The 17,067-nt window shown below is 28.2% G+C and overlaps 2 protein-coding genes across 3 annotated transcripts in view; both read left to right on the top strand.

The window, feature by feature from the left end:
* The window catches only part of LOC142331457 (putative methylmalonate-semialdehyde/malonate-semialdehyde dehydrogenase [acylating], mitochondrial), a 247,944-nt gene that overhangs the window by 67,879 nt on the left and 162,998 nt on the right, over positions 1–17,067 (top strand). The window lies entirely within an intron of this gene.
* The window catches only part of LOC142330836 (nuclear RNA export factor 1-like), a 68,096-nt gene that overhangs the window by 36,904 nt on the left and 14,125 nt on the right, over positions 1–17,067 (top strand). For both annotated transcript variants that reach the window (XM_075376293.1, XM_075376292.1), the window contains exons 9-12: positions 4,207–4,243; positions 10,638–10,852; positions 11,162–11,330; positions 16,617–16,787. In XM_075376293.1, coding sequence (XP_075232408.1) covers positions 4,207–4,243; positions 10,638–10,852; positions 11,162–11,330; positions 16,617–16,787 — 592 coding nt within the window. The remainder of the gene's footprint in view (positions 1–4,206; positions 4,244–10,637; positions 10,853–11,161; positions 11,331–16,616; positions 16,788–17,067) is intronic.

Here is a 17,067-nt window from a genome sequence, read left to right as displayed (position 1 = left end):
TTTTTTTCATTTTGTTTAAATTAGTTTTTATATATTTTATATATATGTGGTACAAAATATCAGTGCAGTACATCTAATTTGTACCTGTTACTACTAAGATAACTGTCGTGTACCTGTTATATAAAAAAAAAAATATTTTCTTCAAGTTAAATACCTTGAGAAAGAATTGAAAATGAGTGAATGTTGATAAAAAATGCCAACTGAAAATTGAACCTGGAACCCATTGTGTGATCAGATTTCTAGTTGTTTGAGTATATATATTTTATAAAGATATTTGAATGTATAAATTTTTACTATTTATCCAGATATTTGTTAAATATTAATTCATTGATGATGGATTAATTTTTAAGTCAGTTTAATAATTTTAAGTTGTTAAGAAGGCCCATGTACAGCCTTAAATTAAGAAAACTATTTTTCTTTAATTTAGCTAATATTTAAATATTAAAATTTATATTTTAATATTTGTATGTGTAGCTCCCAGTACAACCTTTGTTGTTATCAGATTTAAATTGTTTGGTGTAATGATCTTTATCCAAGTTTAGCATTTGTGAAGTGCAAATTTAAAATAGAGGTAACCTCTCTATGAAAATTTAACTGTATCTGTGTATACAGATCTGAAGAACAGAAAATGAAAATAAATAACTCATTTATATTTCAGAATTAATCAAAATTTACAATAATGATAAATTTTTTAGTTCTTAATATATTATCCATTTGTATTTATTTTTCATCATCTAAATTTTGTTAATTAGTGATTTATTATATAAGTTTTATACAAGTTGCTACCAAATTTTTCTGAAATAGTTTATATATAATCCCTTAAAATAATTGGCCTCAATCCCTTTCAAAATAGTGCCATCCCACTGCTCTTTCCGTGATTGGAAACACTCTGGAGTCTTCTCTTATCAGAGCATTCTTCTTCCTCCAATTCAGCTTGTATATGTGTCAACGGTCTCGAAAAACTATCATCCTTTAGGTTTGCTTAATTTCATTTAGAAACAAAAAGTTGAACAGGGCAAGGCTAGTGAGTAGGAAGGGTGTAGATCACTGCTTTGTTAATATACACATCTGCATGAGTGATGTGCAGGCAGCTGTATTGTCATGTTGCAAGAATGAGATTTGGTGATTTCAGACCATTTACATTGCATGTCTGCTTTGAGCATTGACAGATTATTGAAGAATTGTCCTTTTACAGTTCAACCTAGGGAGGAGATAGTGTATATGATGCCATCAGAGTATGATAATCAAATTGATATTGATTGACTCATTGTTTCAAGCATGCTTTGCTTTCTTTGTTCATGGTAGCATTGAACTTTTCAACTGCAACTACCAATGATCATCAGTACTGATGCTTAAATGAAGTTTCTGAAAGTTCTTTCAACTTTGCTGATTTTGTCAGTTTAAACAAATTTTGTGATGTGATCCATGTACTATAGTATGCATGACAATTCACTAACAAACACCACGTGATGATAGGCCTATAGTCTCACAAATTTCATCTATCTTACAGAATGGCCTTTACACAGTTTGTGTTTATTTTGAGGTTTTTTTCAGTCAAAATATGTCAAGAATGCTAGTCATCGACTGATTTTATGTTTTTAAAATGCTTCTGTCAGTCGTATGTTGGTGTTTGTCCAAATATTTGTTCACCATATGCTTGCCAAAACATTCAATGAGTTCTTGCAAACTTCTTTGCAAGTTAAAGCAGAATTTGATGAAACTTCATTGCGTTTAACAATTTTATTATCGTTTTAACGTTACCATAGAATCACAATGACCTTAATTCTCTATCACAAAAATAAAAAACAAAAGCACAGATCAGCATAATAATTCCAGATAGCTAGCTAATTGACTAACAAGTGCAGCTTATTCCATTTAGCCCCTCACACAACTGTAATAAGACTTCAATAAACTTCATTCAGATTTTGGGAAATTCATAATAAACAATGAAAACTCATTTTGCTTATTTTATATATGTGAAATTTGAATCGTAAATTTTGTTTTCTAAATTATAAATTGCTAATTTGCCCCATTTCTTCTCTGCTACAGATCAACTAATAAGCATTTTCAAAGATTATGTTCTAAATTTTGTTTCACATCTTTTCTTCTCAACCTCCATAGTGTAGTGCATAGCCTTTCATCCAGAAGATTCTGGGTTCAAATTCCCAATCAGAATTATCATTTTTCATATTAAAAATCATGTAATTTAAAGTAATATTAATTAGATAATAGATATATAAACCTGTGCTACCTAAGAAAATAAATAGGATGCTAGAATTATAAAGTATACTATCAAAAGGTACAAAAATGTTTTTTATATCCTTTTACATACACAGTCTTGATAGGGAAAGAAGGCAACATTGATGTTGCATTTCAGTACTGCACACATAAAATTGTATTAATATTCAACAGATGGTTTCAGTTATCTTAAGAAAAAGGATTTTCTTTTCTTTTTGGCAAAAATCTTCACAATATTTGGTGCATGTGTTCTTCAGAAAGTATGATTAATAATTCTTTACCCTTCTATTTTATCCAGATAATATTGTTACATAGAGTGTGTGACTTTTCAGTCAAATATTTTTTACTTCAAGCAATACATTTTTTTGTTAGTTTATAGGTGATGATACTTATTGATCCTCATGTTCCTCACACAAGGAACTCTATGCCAATTGTCTAGGTAAAGCTTTCATTCTAGTTCAGTAAGTCAGCGATTCATTTCTATAACTTATTTTTCACTTAAAAGAAAAGTTTGTTTGAAATCTTTTTCGGCTCTATTTTAAAATTACGCATTATCCCTCAGTAGAAGTGATATTACAAATTTTTATTAGGTCTTGTCTTATAAAGCTAAAGAAATTTTCTGGCACCGAAACAGTGTATAATTTATATTGTAACATGTTTGCCATGTAGATTCCAAGCAGATTGCATTCCTTTAAGGCCCAAAAGAGAAGCTTTTATATTATTTAGTTAGTCTAAATCCAAATCCCCGTGGCATACAGAATAAAGATAGCTGAGAATGTTGGTGATGCTCATGTAGCCAATGCATTAAATTATATAGAGAACTGTTAGTAATATAATGTAGAATTGTAGTAATAAATACATAAGCTTAATTATGTTTTCCAGACATAACGGTTGTTGCCATATCTAGTGAGGTTTTATGTTTTTTTTTTATGTTACTGTGCGTTCATTTGTTTTTGTAATTTGAATATTTTTTAATATTAAAGTTTGTTGCAGGACATGCAAGGACTGGATTGACTCGGTGCTGTACTCTGAACTAATAAAATATATTTGAATTTATTTTAGTTCAGTTATTTATGTTGTCATATTTTTTGATTCAAAGAAACTAAAATATTTTCCTGTTTTTTTTCCTTTTGTAGAAGTTAAACAAAGAAATTTAAAAACAATCTTTATTATTTTATGAATAAATATGTTTCTGAATATTCATTTTCAGTAGATATTTATTGGTAATGAAATAGATTTCTAAATAAAAATTCATTTTTAATTTATGTGAAAATAGTTGCTTTATATTTTAATTAATCTTTTTGTAATAATTAAAAATTTGTATTTGACTTTTGATGAATTGTCGTTCTAGAATATGTTCTTCCATCCACAGTTATCTACACATTGAATCAGTCTTAAAACTTCCAGAATGTTAATTTATGATTTTGTAATTTCAGAACTGAAATTATTTTTAATTTGATCATCTAGGTTTACAGATTAATAAATAAAATTTATTTAAATAATTAAAGCCAAAGTTAATTAACAGATACAGTTTAAATAAGTTGTTTGATTAATATAGAATGAAAATTTATATTTAACTATTGAAGTAATTTGATTAATTTTAAGTCATTTTCAAGATTGAATAAATATTGATTCAAATTTATTTTATCAACTTCATTATTGTTTTACAGTTATTATAATAAAAAATTGTTTTCATCAATTTATATTCAACAAAGAATGAAATATAATGGGGAAAGAAGTATGCTATTTATAAAATCAAGGATATTATTTATCTGATATTCATCTGTTACATCCTAACATTTTTTTTTTTTAACTAACCATTTTTAATTAATAAAAACTATGTTTTTTGTTTCTTTTAATGCATGCATAATTATAACATTGTTTATGTACAGATGTGCAACAACTAACATTTTATATTTTTTGCATATAATGATTCTTTTTTTTTTTGTACATGTTTATATTTTGCAGGGAAGTGAGAAAGCGTTTTCCAAAAGTGATTAAATTGGTACGTAAGTGTATCTTTTTGTTATAATTATTAGTTTTGAGGTTAAGATTAAATTTGTGCTTGATAAATTTTTCTTAACTTCATTAAATTAGTAACCATAATAATTTTAGTTTTATTTTAAATACTGAATTAATATCTTAGTTAAGTGTTTAACTTAACTCCATTGTTTTATACATTACTAATGTATAAAACAATGTCAGGACCCGACAGACGTTGTCCTGACACACATTATTCTGTAATAAATGCACACACATAAATATAAGTAACTTAATTAAGTTAAAATTAGCAGGAATGTGTTCTAAATTTCAATAAAATTACTATTAGTATGATATTATCAGTTTGTGATTGTTGTATTATTGTAATGGGTTTATTGATTAATTATGTGTAGTATGGTTAATATTTATTTTCACTAAATATTGAGATGTCTGATGAAAATTGAATTAAAAACTCGAAACGTCGTAAAATTAATAATTAGTGTTAATTAATAAATTTTCATCCACATTACTACTAATTTTCACTTAACATCATTCTAAAAAAGGTACCTCCTACATATTTTTTTTTTTATTTAATAATTTTGATGTTTCATAGCCATGCAACAGCTTAATTAATCAATTAATAAAAAAATTAAAGCACTCTAAAAAAGCAACGTAGTTAAATGTTAGTAGAAATTTTTATCATTTTTCTCATTCTTATTTTAACATCTATTTTACCAAATTTTAGATAATTGTAAATTAAAAATAATTTTAGAAAACTTTTTATAAAATTAATCAGCTAAAACATTATAAATTCAATTTTTTAAATATACTTTAAACTATATTATAAGTAACTTATATTTTAATTTTATAAATGTTATAATTTATTTTACAAACTTAAATTTTTATTTTCAAAGAGCAGTTCAATACTTCATAAGTTGCATAGAAACAAATGAGAACTGACAATTTAAATTTGTAAGTTAAGTTGATTGTTATTGAATGCACGTGTATACATGATTAAAATTCATGAAAAATCAGGTAAAATACTCACTTCAATTCTGCACCTTACAAATTTGCACAATGTACATTTTTTAATTAAACTTTAAAACGTTATTTCAATAAATAATAATATAATATAATATTCTCAATAAGCGTGCAATTTTAGCAGACTCGGCAATGCTTCGCTATTGCTAGATCTGAGTATACATACAGATTAAATGACAACAATTGAAAATTTCATAAAGCCTTAAAAAACTGAACATTAGCAATTTAACAAAATTTAACCATTCAAATTATAAAAGTCAGAATGTAAATAGATCCAAATGGCAAAACAACAGCACTACCTATTGGATTTAATTCACACCACTCTCTAATCACAGTATTCGGTGGAAAATAATTTTTTAACGAAAAGTGTTGTGTCTGCAAAATCATTATAATTAATACTGAACATTAAGAAACTTAAAAAACATTACGGAACCTTATAAAATTTCACCTTTAACTTTATAAAATTCAGAATGTAAATAAATCCAATTGTCAGAACAGCACTACCTTTCGGATTTAATTCAAACTATTCTCTAAACACAGTAGTCTGTTAAAAATACAAATTTTAATGTAAGAACAACACTAAGCTACGATGCAAGTAACTGATATGCGAAAAAGCAACAAAATAAAAAAAATTCCTAGAATCCGATCGCAGCACCAACTACCGGGTTTGACGGATAAACCAAAAATTAAAAAAAACTTCTAAAATGCGATCGCAGCTCTGCCTACCGGACCCAATTGTGAACCTTAACCAACCCAAGATCAACAACACATAAATAAATTAAAAAAACATTTCACTTCAATACTGTACCTTACAAGTTTGCACAGTGTATATTTTTTAATTATACTTTAAAATCTTATTTCAATAAATAATAATATAATATAATATTTCTCGATACGCGCACAATTCTAAACGCGATCGCAGTGCTGCCTACTTGTTACTTAATCAGTTGTGATTTTGTTTGCATTGGCAACGGCCATACGGGCTCTTTGTGATTGGTCGTTCTGTTTGACAACAGCCATCTTGCATTGATCTGATTGGTTTTCCTTTGTTTACATTTCCATCTGATTTATTAGCCTCTTATTTAATAAAAAACTGTTTTCTCGCGATTTTTTGTAACACAAAATTACAAAATATTTTTCTCAATTTGATCGCAGCACCAACTGTCGGGACAAACTAAAATTAAAAGAATATTATTGAATATTCGATACTGCTATGGTAGCGCAGTCTGCCGGATCCAATGTAAAACATTCCAAAATCAACAACTACTTATAAATAAAAAATTAATTAAAAAAACATTTTCCAGTGGACCAAATTGTGAATCTAAACCATTTTCGAATCCCCTTGAACACACACAAAAAATTTCATCAAAATCGGTCCAGCCGTTTATGAGGCGTTCAGTGACATACACTCGCACATAAGAAATATATATATAAAGATAAATGGGATGGTTATAAATTATTGAGTGCATTTCAGGATTGAATAAATAAAGAACAAAATTAAATACATAGATGTATGTTGTTTTCTTTAACAGGTCATTTCAAATAGTTTCAAGTTTTACTTACTTAAGTAACTTCTACATGGGCTACCTGTGTAGCACAGAAAATAAAAGGTGATATTGTAGAGCATGTCAGCAGTTATTTTGTACTGGCTTCACTAATTCTTGTTTTAAATTCATCGATTTCATGAACCTTTGTGTTCACTCTGTTCTTGGACAAATTTCCAAATAAAGAAATCTAAATTCTCTGGCCACCTTGATCCCAGATCTTGGGGTCAGGGAATCTGTCCTCTTTAGTCAATTCAATGGTCTTCTGTAGTTTTCAGAAAATGTTTCATGTCAGTAGGCCCAAACAATATAACTTCTGTTTGGAGTGTGTGATATTGTATGCAACCCTCTTAATGTATTGAGATATATGCAGCACTAGTTGCTGTAGGTTCAGCAAAGAATAACCATCCTGATCGTTTCATTTATAGCAGTGCACACTACACTTGAATTTTTTGATCCTTTCATTCTTTCTCTCAAACTTTTTAGGAAAGAATTGTCTTCGTCAATTTCATCAAGGATGTATTTGGCAGCACATGGTATTGCATTATTGCTTGTAATGAATGCAAAATTGGATTTTACATGCATGAAGCTTTTGGCACTTATCATAATCTTCATAATATTATAGATTGAGATATCCTGAACTCGCACAAGTTGATTTATCCAGGCTTCTCATAAAAGCATCAATCGACAATATCTTTGGAGACCAATAGTCAGCCAGCATCTTCCCTATGTTCTACGCTTCCTTTATTCTTAAATTCCTCATACCAACATTTTACAGACTCCTTACCTAAAGTATCAGAGTTGTGTTTTCTTTAGTGAAAATCTCTTTGAACGGTTATTGAAAATTTATGTTTGTGAAACAACAAAACGCACATTACTTTCTCTTGTATGATAGGCATTTTGATACTGAGGTTCTCTACCTCGCCACCTTTGTTTAGTTCAAGCCAGCACAAACCCTTAGTCGCTTTATTTTCTGAAATAAAAGCAGTTGTTGCTACATTAGATTGTTTTTTCTCATTCAACTTTGAAATGCGCTTAATTTATCCCCGCCTAGTACATGATAAATGAAAAACAAATCTTGAATAAAAAAATTGCTTTTTTATCTCAATCTTTGCTTTTATTTTCTTGAATTAACCAAAATAATAGTTAATTAAATAAACTTTTTTTTGTCATTTTGTAGTTCCTACATTATTATGGTATGGACACCATATTTACTCGATTCTAAGATGTAATCCTAAGTTTATTACAATAGAAAATACCTATATTTATTAAGTACCTATGTAACTATCTGTATCAGAGGAGTCGCTTTTATAATCTTTTATCGCTCCCTGATTCTGAATCTATGCAATTTTTATTTGCATCTTGAATTACAGCATCATTAATCTGGGGAAATCTTCCTCATTTAGGTCCAGTAAAACACTTGGTCGATGCTTTGTGTAAAAATATTGCTTGGCAATCTTTTCTCCAACTCAGTATATTGACTTTGTTAATATCAATTGCCATTATTTTCTGCAAGTACAATAACTTTACATTTTAATATAGCACTATAATGCAACCTTTTTGTTGTCATATTAATGGTTAATGAAAAATTATACTTCACTCCATTCTGAAGTTTGCTAGAGAATGACAATAACAAGGTTACAAGAAAACATAATATAATAACAAATATCGGCACTATTGATATAGACCGGTATTAATGTCTGAGTACTTTTAATATCAATATTTAACTTCTGATATCCTATTCCTACGTATGATAGATTATTGTCCATTTTATTTCTTTTAATCTAAGATAGACCCTATTTCTATGAACAATCATACCGAAAAAATAATGCATTTCAGAAAGGAGTAGAGTAATTCATAATTTCAGTAAATGATAAATTTTAATTTAATTTGTCTTTAAAAAAACATATTTTACTGGAATTAATCTTCTTAAGATTCATAATATTCCTCTGTACTGTTGAATTATATTTTAAATTCTATTAATATAAACCACCTAGTACAAAATATTGAGAATGAGATATTTCACCATCAAAATTCTTTCACGGGATCCTTCATCTTCAGTCAAGCGTGAAATAATCCAGTATAAAAAATAATGAAAATGGCATATTAATTTATTATAATAGTGCTGCTGTTGCAGTTTTTATAAGACTGTCTTCCTTAAACACTTTCTGATGCTTTATGAGATTGGAATTTTGTTTGTATTAATATACGTAATATTTTTCTAATATATTTAATGCCATCTTTATTAATTTCTAATATTACTAAATTTTGTCTTAATATTAGAATTAGAATGTTTATTGTGTTTATTAACTGTTCTGCCTTATTAGATAAACCTAATTTACTATATGTGTAATTTCTATAACCAAGAAATGTAGTTTTACATTTTCCTATATAAATACCATCATAATCATTACATTCAATATTTTATATTGGTGGTTTATATTAATAGAATTTAAAAATAAAAAATATATATATTACACAAAATATAAACCACCAAAACACAGTAAATTGATAAGTTAAACCATATTTTTTGTGTTATTGTTTTTTAGTGCATGTTTGTGTTAGTAGCGATTTTTGTAGTGTAATTTTTTGATGATTTTGTCTCCATGTCGAAGCCGTAAACTCAGCTTTCATCTCCTGTTACGATCCTTTGCATGAATATTTTATTGTCATCGGCTTGTTCAAGGAGTTGCCGGCAATTGCAGTGTCCACTCGATGTTCTTTCTGCTGTTGGTCATCAAACAAAGAACAAACTTTGCTGCAACTTTATGAATCTTCAATTTTTCAGTCAAAATGTCATAGCATGATCCAATCAAGATGCAATAACCCTTTCTGCAAGTTTTGTGACAGTCAATTGGCGATTAGCACACCAGATTATTGTTCTTCTGAATATGTGTGCACAGTAGAAATCAAAGAAAGGCCTTCTTGGTCGAGGGTCATCTTCAATTGACTGATTACCAGTTTTAGATTGTGGAAACCATTTCTAGCATTGCGTACAACGCAGAGCATTAGTTCCATATGCTTGTAGAAACAATCATACCAAAACATAAAATTTTGCGTGAAACTGCAAACTGGGGAAAACTTTCATTTCCCCAGTTTAACATAAAATTTTATGTTTTATCATTGCTTCTGAAAAACTCACATTACAAAAATTGCTACTAGCAGATGGCACTCAAATAACAATAACATGAAAACTAAACGAGATATCAACAAATCAAGAACATGTGGTTACAGAGGAAGTTATGTAGAAAACAATGCTGCCAAAACCGCATGTCACTAAATACCTCTGTTGGCATATAATTAAAAAAGTTGAGTTATTTTTTGAACAGACCTCGTGTGTGTGTGTGTGTGTGTGTATATGCACACACTTGAGTTATCTTGTCAAGATTGTATATATATATATATATATATATATATACACACAATAAAAAAATGTATATCTATTTTTCTTCAAATCTTTCTATTGAAAAAAGTTTAATTATCTTTTTATTTGACTTATTCTGTTTCACTGAATAATATGATTTCTTTTTTTATGCGGATTGTAATATATTCATTTTTGCTTGTGAATTGAGCAGTTTTCTTTAGTCTGTTGTACTATTTCATCTGCCAGAAATATTCATTTATTTAAACACATTGTACCTTTTCTCAAGAGAAGCAGAATTGTTGGTCAAAAAGTGTTCATATTGACTGAGAATTTGCTACATCAAATAGTTCAAGTTAAATATGCAAATGTTTTAGATCAATATCGATAATTAAAAATTACTAAAATAATTTCCTTGAGCCATTTTTGTATATGTGATGAAAAGTTTTATCTCACAATTTTTATTATTTTAGGATGGTATTGACTTACCGCCACCTATTACATTTGATGTTGAAGATGATACTCCTCTTATACCTAGTAAAGGAAGTTTCTTGTGTGATCTTAACGGTAGTGCTGTTATAAAACAGTTTCTTGAGCAATATTATACAATATTTGATAGCGATTCTAGACAACCTCTTATCGATGCATATCATGAGAATGCTCAGTTTTCCTTGACATGTACACCTGGGTACGTATGTTGCTAAATTAAATCTATGCTTATTTAAATTATATATAATGTAATTGCATGTTTGTGAAAGATAAGACTTGATTTTTCCTTGTTTGTTTGTAACATATGCAAATATTTAGTGGAATATCTTGAAATCTGTCAGTAAGTGTTTGTTATTTAATGAAGACAAATGTTAGAAATTATTGAATCAGAACAAGACTATTGTTAGTCCCAGTATTTTTAATTCTTAGCTTAAATTTTTATTGTAAGATTTTCTTCTAAAAGAAGTTTTAAGTTGATTGAAACAACATTTTTGTTCTTTTTTTTAAGATTAACATCGTATCTCCCTGATAGTCGAAATCTGTTACTAGTCTCAAGTTTGGATAAAAGGCAACGTTTATTAAGACAAGGTAGATCGAGTGTAATCTCTTTCCTGACATCATTAATAAAAACTCAACATGATCCTTCTTCATTTGCAGTTGATCTTTTATTATTTACTGTAAGTAAACTACTTTTTTTTGTTCCTTATGTGTACATTGCAATCTGTTGAACAATAAACAATACCTTCCCCTATTTATGTAAGTATTAATTCCCTCAAAATAATTTGTAAACCACAAGATAGAAAATATAATAATTTTGGTTAGTTTTTGATTATATATAGAGAAATAATTTGATCCAAATTAAACAAAAAGATTTTACTATGTTAACTAAGTTAATGGAAAAAAAGTTGTTTTATTACTGAGCAATCCCATTTAAAATGTTTACTGTTTCAGTTTTTTATTATTGCTGTTGTAATTTCTAACTGTTTGAGATGTTTATTATTAAATAAACCATGAACGGTATTGAAAAAATCCAAATTCAAATGTTGTCCCTGTAAACATAGAAGTTACTTTCAAAACACCTTGTTGAGAATCAGGACTGATCCATTGAGGTTTTTAGTTATTTTTTGAGATAAAATGTGTTTTAAAAGGGAACAATCAATTATGACAAGTTTTTCATAATGGGAATATCTGAGTAGTTACAGATCTTAATTTTTTGTAACACGTATTTACTGGCACATAACAGAACACTAAAGAATAATAAATTATTTCATGTTCTAATTAAAAGTGGCTAGACAATCAGCAGGTGTGGATGTTTTTTACTCATCTTTGAGGGAGATCACATTTTGAGTAGATTGTTCACATATTTGAGTACTACTACAATTTTTATTAAGAGGAGTTAGAATTCTGGAATACAAGAATGCTTGAAATCTTATCAACATAGTGTTTTTTACTTGTCTTTATTAGAGAATGAGTTTTGAAAAAGAATGATATGAGTAGAGTAGAATTAAAATTTTTGTTAATTTAAAGTATCGCAGTTTTTCAATTCTATTGATGGATGGGGGGAAGGAGCTAGAGAGTCAAATAGCAAGGGAAACTGGAAATATTTTAACACCACACTTTGAAAAATATTCAATAATATTTTTTCTTTAATATGAGGAAGTCTGAGAAATATAAAGTGAAAGGAGCCTTGTCATGTCTGTGTGAATTTTTAATGACCCTCTAGTATACATAAAACAGATTTCATCCTCATTAAGTTTTTTTAATTGTTTTGTAATTGTTGAATATATTTTAAAAAGGAAACTATTTAAATACACCACATATTTCACTATTTTTCTATGTAAATTGGAGGGATGCAGGATTTTGCGCTAATAGTAAAGTGCATTATAATAGTATAGATTACAATTAGGTGTCAGGATGGTGTAGCAATTATGTTTATTTTTCCATGTGGAAGATAAAAATCAAGCCAGTTTTCTTTATTTTTTAATTTAACCCTCATCCTAGATTCAATCTCCCAGCCATCATTTATTATTTTTATAAAACAAACAAAAATCATTGCAAATTTGTTCGCTACACAATTCATTAGAACATGTGATATAAAAAACATTCAGTTGTTCATAAAATGGTTATACATGATTTCCTGAACGTCATTTCCTTCATTCACAGTGAATTCTCTTTTATTTAGAGCAATTATTCTCAACCTTTTTAGCTACAAGACCACCAGAAAGTAAAAAAAGTATATGAGTATTTCATGACCTGCCAACTCTAACCCAGTGAAACCTAGTTAAAAACCATTTAGCTATTGATACCGACTGGTATGAATATGCATGTATGAACTATACAAACATGAACAATTTACATGTTCCAATTTGATGTGTAGGTAGGTGTTCCTTGTAATTTCGTCAGCTTTCATAATATTTGCTGTGAGAGTCTCATTTTCAAACATGCAAATGATATATTTGAACATGCCATGCTTTGAGCAGTATAAAAGAGGCGTAATGGATTGCAGAACATCAGTTTACTTTCGAATGTACAGCATGCATCTAGTGCCTTTATTTAAATTTTTAAAAGAGTAGTTTCGTTGAAAATAATAATTGAGGTTTTGGTTTTTTAGTGTGCAGTCAAACACACAGTGTAACTGTTTTTTTTTTGTATTTTTTTTCAATTAGATTCTTATGGAAAATGGATAAATTTGTAAAAAAACAAAATGAGCCATCTACATTCTGTGAATCGATTGGTAAAAGGCAAGATTTTACAATGACAGTTATTTAAATTATGGTTTTACCTCATTGGGGGAAAAGCCATAGTGCATTGTTTGCTTTCAAGTCCTTCGTGATGAAAGCATGAAGCCATCAAAATTAATCCACTTGTTGGAAACTAAGCATCCAGATTATAAAAGCAAACCCTTGTAATTTTTCAAAAGAAAAATACATATTGTGAGAAATCAACAAGCTTCTATTTGTAAATCAATCCATACTGATAAAAGTACACTTGTAGCATCTTAACATTAAGAGCAGCGAAAATGTCCAAACGGCATACAATCATAAAAAACCTCATATTGCCTGCTGCAATTGGTAAGGTCTGTGTTTTAATTTTTAACACATTGTCAAGGCGAATCAATGATATGGGCTGCCAATGTTAGTGATTAGATAATTCAGCAAGTGAGTTCAAGTGAATTTTTTAGTATTTAATATGTTGAATCATAGGTGTGGCAAACATTTCTCAGTTATTATGTTCTGTGCGATATGAGTACTACAGGGACAGATCAATCAAAGAAAATATGTTGTTTTTCAAATCAGTACCTGATCATGTAACAGGACAGTGTCTTAGTGATGTTTTTTTATGAAGATTCTTAAAACTATAACATAGATTGGACAAAATGTATTGTAGTATGTAGTGATGGTGCAAAGGCAATAACAGGAAAGAAACAGTGGATTTCTGAAAAAATTAAGATAGTCTTTTACAAAGAACAGAATGGACGCACTGCTTCCTTCACAGACATGCTGTTGTCACAAAAAATATGCAGGGAAATTTCAAACAAGTTCTTTGTAAAGCTGTAAAAGTAGTTAATTTTATTGTGGTTATTTGTTATTGGAATTGTGAAATGAATTAATATTTTTTTCAGGATAAACTAACGCCATTCTCAATGTTTTTACAGAATAATGAATATAAGTTATTAGCTTACTTAGCTGATTTATTTTCACATTTACAAGGACGTGATAAAACATTTTATTAATGATAAAGTTCATGCTTCCATTACAAATTTTGATATCTGAATTATTCCCCTTCAAAGTAAACATTTTGATATGTTTTCGCTCACATCACATTACATTACATTGAGACACATTTGGATGAAGAAGACACTGAAAATCATCACAGTTTGGGTAGCATGAAGATGCATTTGTGTGAGCTAAAAATTCAGTTGGCGAAGTATTTCCCAGAAGATAGATTTATTGAAGAGATTGTACTGAATCCATTTAGCAAAAGTATTGTAGCTGCTAAGTTACGAGTTGAGTCTCACGACCAGCTCATTGCAATACTATTGATAAAATATTACAACTACAATTCATAACTGAAGATTTAGATATGTTTTGGCTTGTTCGTCATAGTGAATATGGAAACGTAGTTGCAGAAGCATTAAATATATTAATTTCTTTTGCCACTTCTTAACATCTGTGAAAAGGATTTTTCATCTATGGTTGCACTAAAAACTAAATATAGGAATCGTCTTTTATCACAAACTGTTTGCTTTTGTGTTTCTAACATAGATTCATGTATGAAGAAACTTAAATGAAAAACAAGCGCAACAATCTCATTATTTATTTTCTTTGCATGTCACTTATAAATGTAAGTAGTGTTTAAAGTAAACGATTTCATTATTGTTTACATGTAAAGTTGTAGACTAATTTTGCAACCCCTCCTTTCATATTAATGTGACCCCCAAGTTGAGAAATTCTGATTTAGAAGAATAATAAAGGGAAAATAAAAATAAAATTTTAAGATCAAAAGCTACCAAAGTGGAATATAATTTATTACAAAACTTAATTTAAAGGTGAATTGAGTTTGAGGCAATCAGTGTTAACTAAAGCATGAATCTATCTATCTCAGCTGAATTCTACAGGAAGTGTGCCTGTACTTAAAAGAATTGAAACACTGTAAAACTTCTGACAATAACTTTTGTCTAGTCCATATCGCTTAATTTATGTCTAACAAAATTGTACTTTATAAATTTTAAATTGAGAAAGAAAAATTAGATTTTTAGATTGATAAAAATTGTTGACAACAGCTGAAATACAGTAGATAATAGTTGCAATATTATAAATGCTTTTTTTTATAGTTACCTTATAGCTATATTTTTTAAAAAGATTAAATTTGAATGATTAAAACAATTAAAAATTAGGTATTTTTTTCAGAATTAGACGGCCAATTAAAAAAAAGAAATTTAACATAATATTTGTAAAATAACTGTTTTTGAATACTTTATTAAAAATATGTTGCAAAACTTATATTTAGAAGAAATGTAACTTAACAATCACAAGTAGTCAGAAGAAATAAATTCAAATTCTGTGACCCATTCAAACATCTTCCAAATATACCTGAGAGAGGTCCAGTATAAGCATTATTACTTATGATTAAAAATATAATCTAACCAAACTTAACCTATGCTTGCTAAGCTTGACTAGCAAGAGAAACAAGTGCAGGTTAAGTTTGGTTAGATTATATTTATAATTTCTCTGCAAATGGTAACATTTTTAAAAATCTTAAAAAATGAAAATTGTGTAGGCATACTTCAAAAAAATTGAAAAAAGGTTTGTCTGATTCTGAAAAAAAACAAAATTAAACAATAATAATCTCTAAAAAATATAGTAACTATTATCTAAAAGATACATGAAAAAGTAGTAAATACTGCTCTTATAGTATTATTTAAACATAATGTCCTGTATTTAGAAGCAGAAGGATGTTAGGCAATTGCCTTTACTAATTGTTATAATGTCAAAAATATTCTGAATGAATTGCTTATACAGTTAATAGAATAAAAAAATATTTGTTTTTTAGTTATGAAGTCATAACTGCCAATGAAGATTATAAAAAGGTTTTGCCTGTCTAGTAAAAATTGATAAGTGGATATAATACACCTTCTGCTTCAGAAATACTTGTTAATATGACTATGATTATTTCAGTCTTTCTTCTAAAAAAGTTATTCCAAGTTTCTTCGTAGTTGTTAAATCACAAATGTCAAAACTATATATAATACGCTAAGAGTATTCAATATTGTTAGTATTTTTATTTCCGTGCTGAAAATTATATATTTTAACCGATTTTTATTCATTTTCTTTTATCATTGAATTTTGTTTACTTGTATTATATTTTATGTGCATTTTTATAATTCACAATGATTTCCTTATTATAACATATTTATGTAACAATATATATGTCATTAACATTATGTTTAAAAAAAATTTCAGCCTCAATTGATTTCACTGTCAGTTACTGGTGTATACAGAGAACCAACATCTAGTAAAAAATTGCCAATACGATCGTTTAGTCGAGTATTTGTTATTGTGCCAGCAGGAAGTGGATTCTGCATTATTAATGATCTTCTGTCTATAACAAATGCTTCTCCAGACCAAGCAAGGGTTAGTTTATTTTACAAATACTTTTTAATTACTTTAAGGTGTAATCAATTTCTTTCATTAAAAATGTCAATAACAGGGTAATTTTCAACAAAATTCAGTAAATAATTCATTGTTTGATTCAGGTTAATTCAGTAGCAAGATTTAAAATTTATAATGTTAAGAATTAAAAATCTTGTTAAGGTGATGGCAGTTAAAAGTGTTAGTTTTCTTACTAACCACTAGGGTGTTCTGCCTCTATGGTCACTTTGTTCAGTTGGCTTTTTCCACTCATTATGGCAAC

Source organism: Lycorma delicatula, chromosome 10 (genome assembly GCF_047948215.1).
Source record: "Lycorma delicatula isolate Av1 chromosome 10, ASM4794821v1, whole genome shotgun sequence".
Taxonomy (NCBI): Eukaryota; Metazoa; Arthropoda; class Insecta; order Hemiptera; family Fulgoridae; genus Lycorma; species Lycorma delicatula.
The sequence above is the reverse complement of the archived record's forward strand: the minus strand, read 5'-3'. Positions and strand labels throughout refer to the sequence as shown.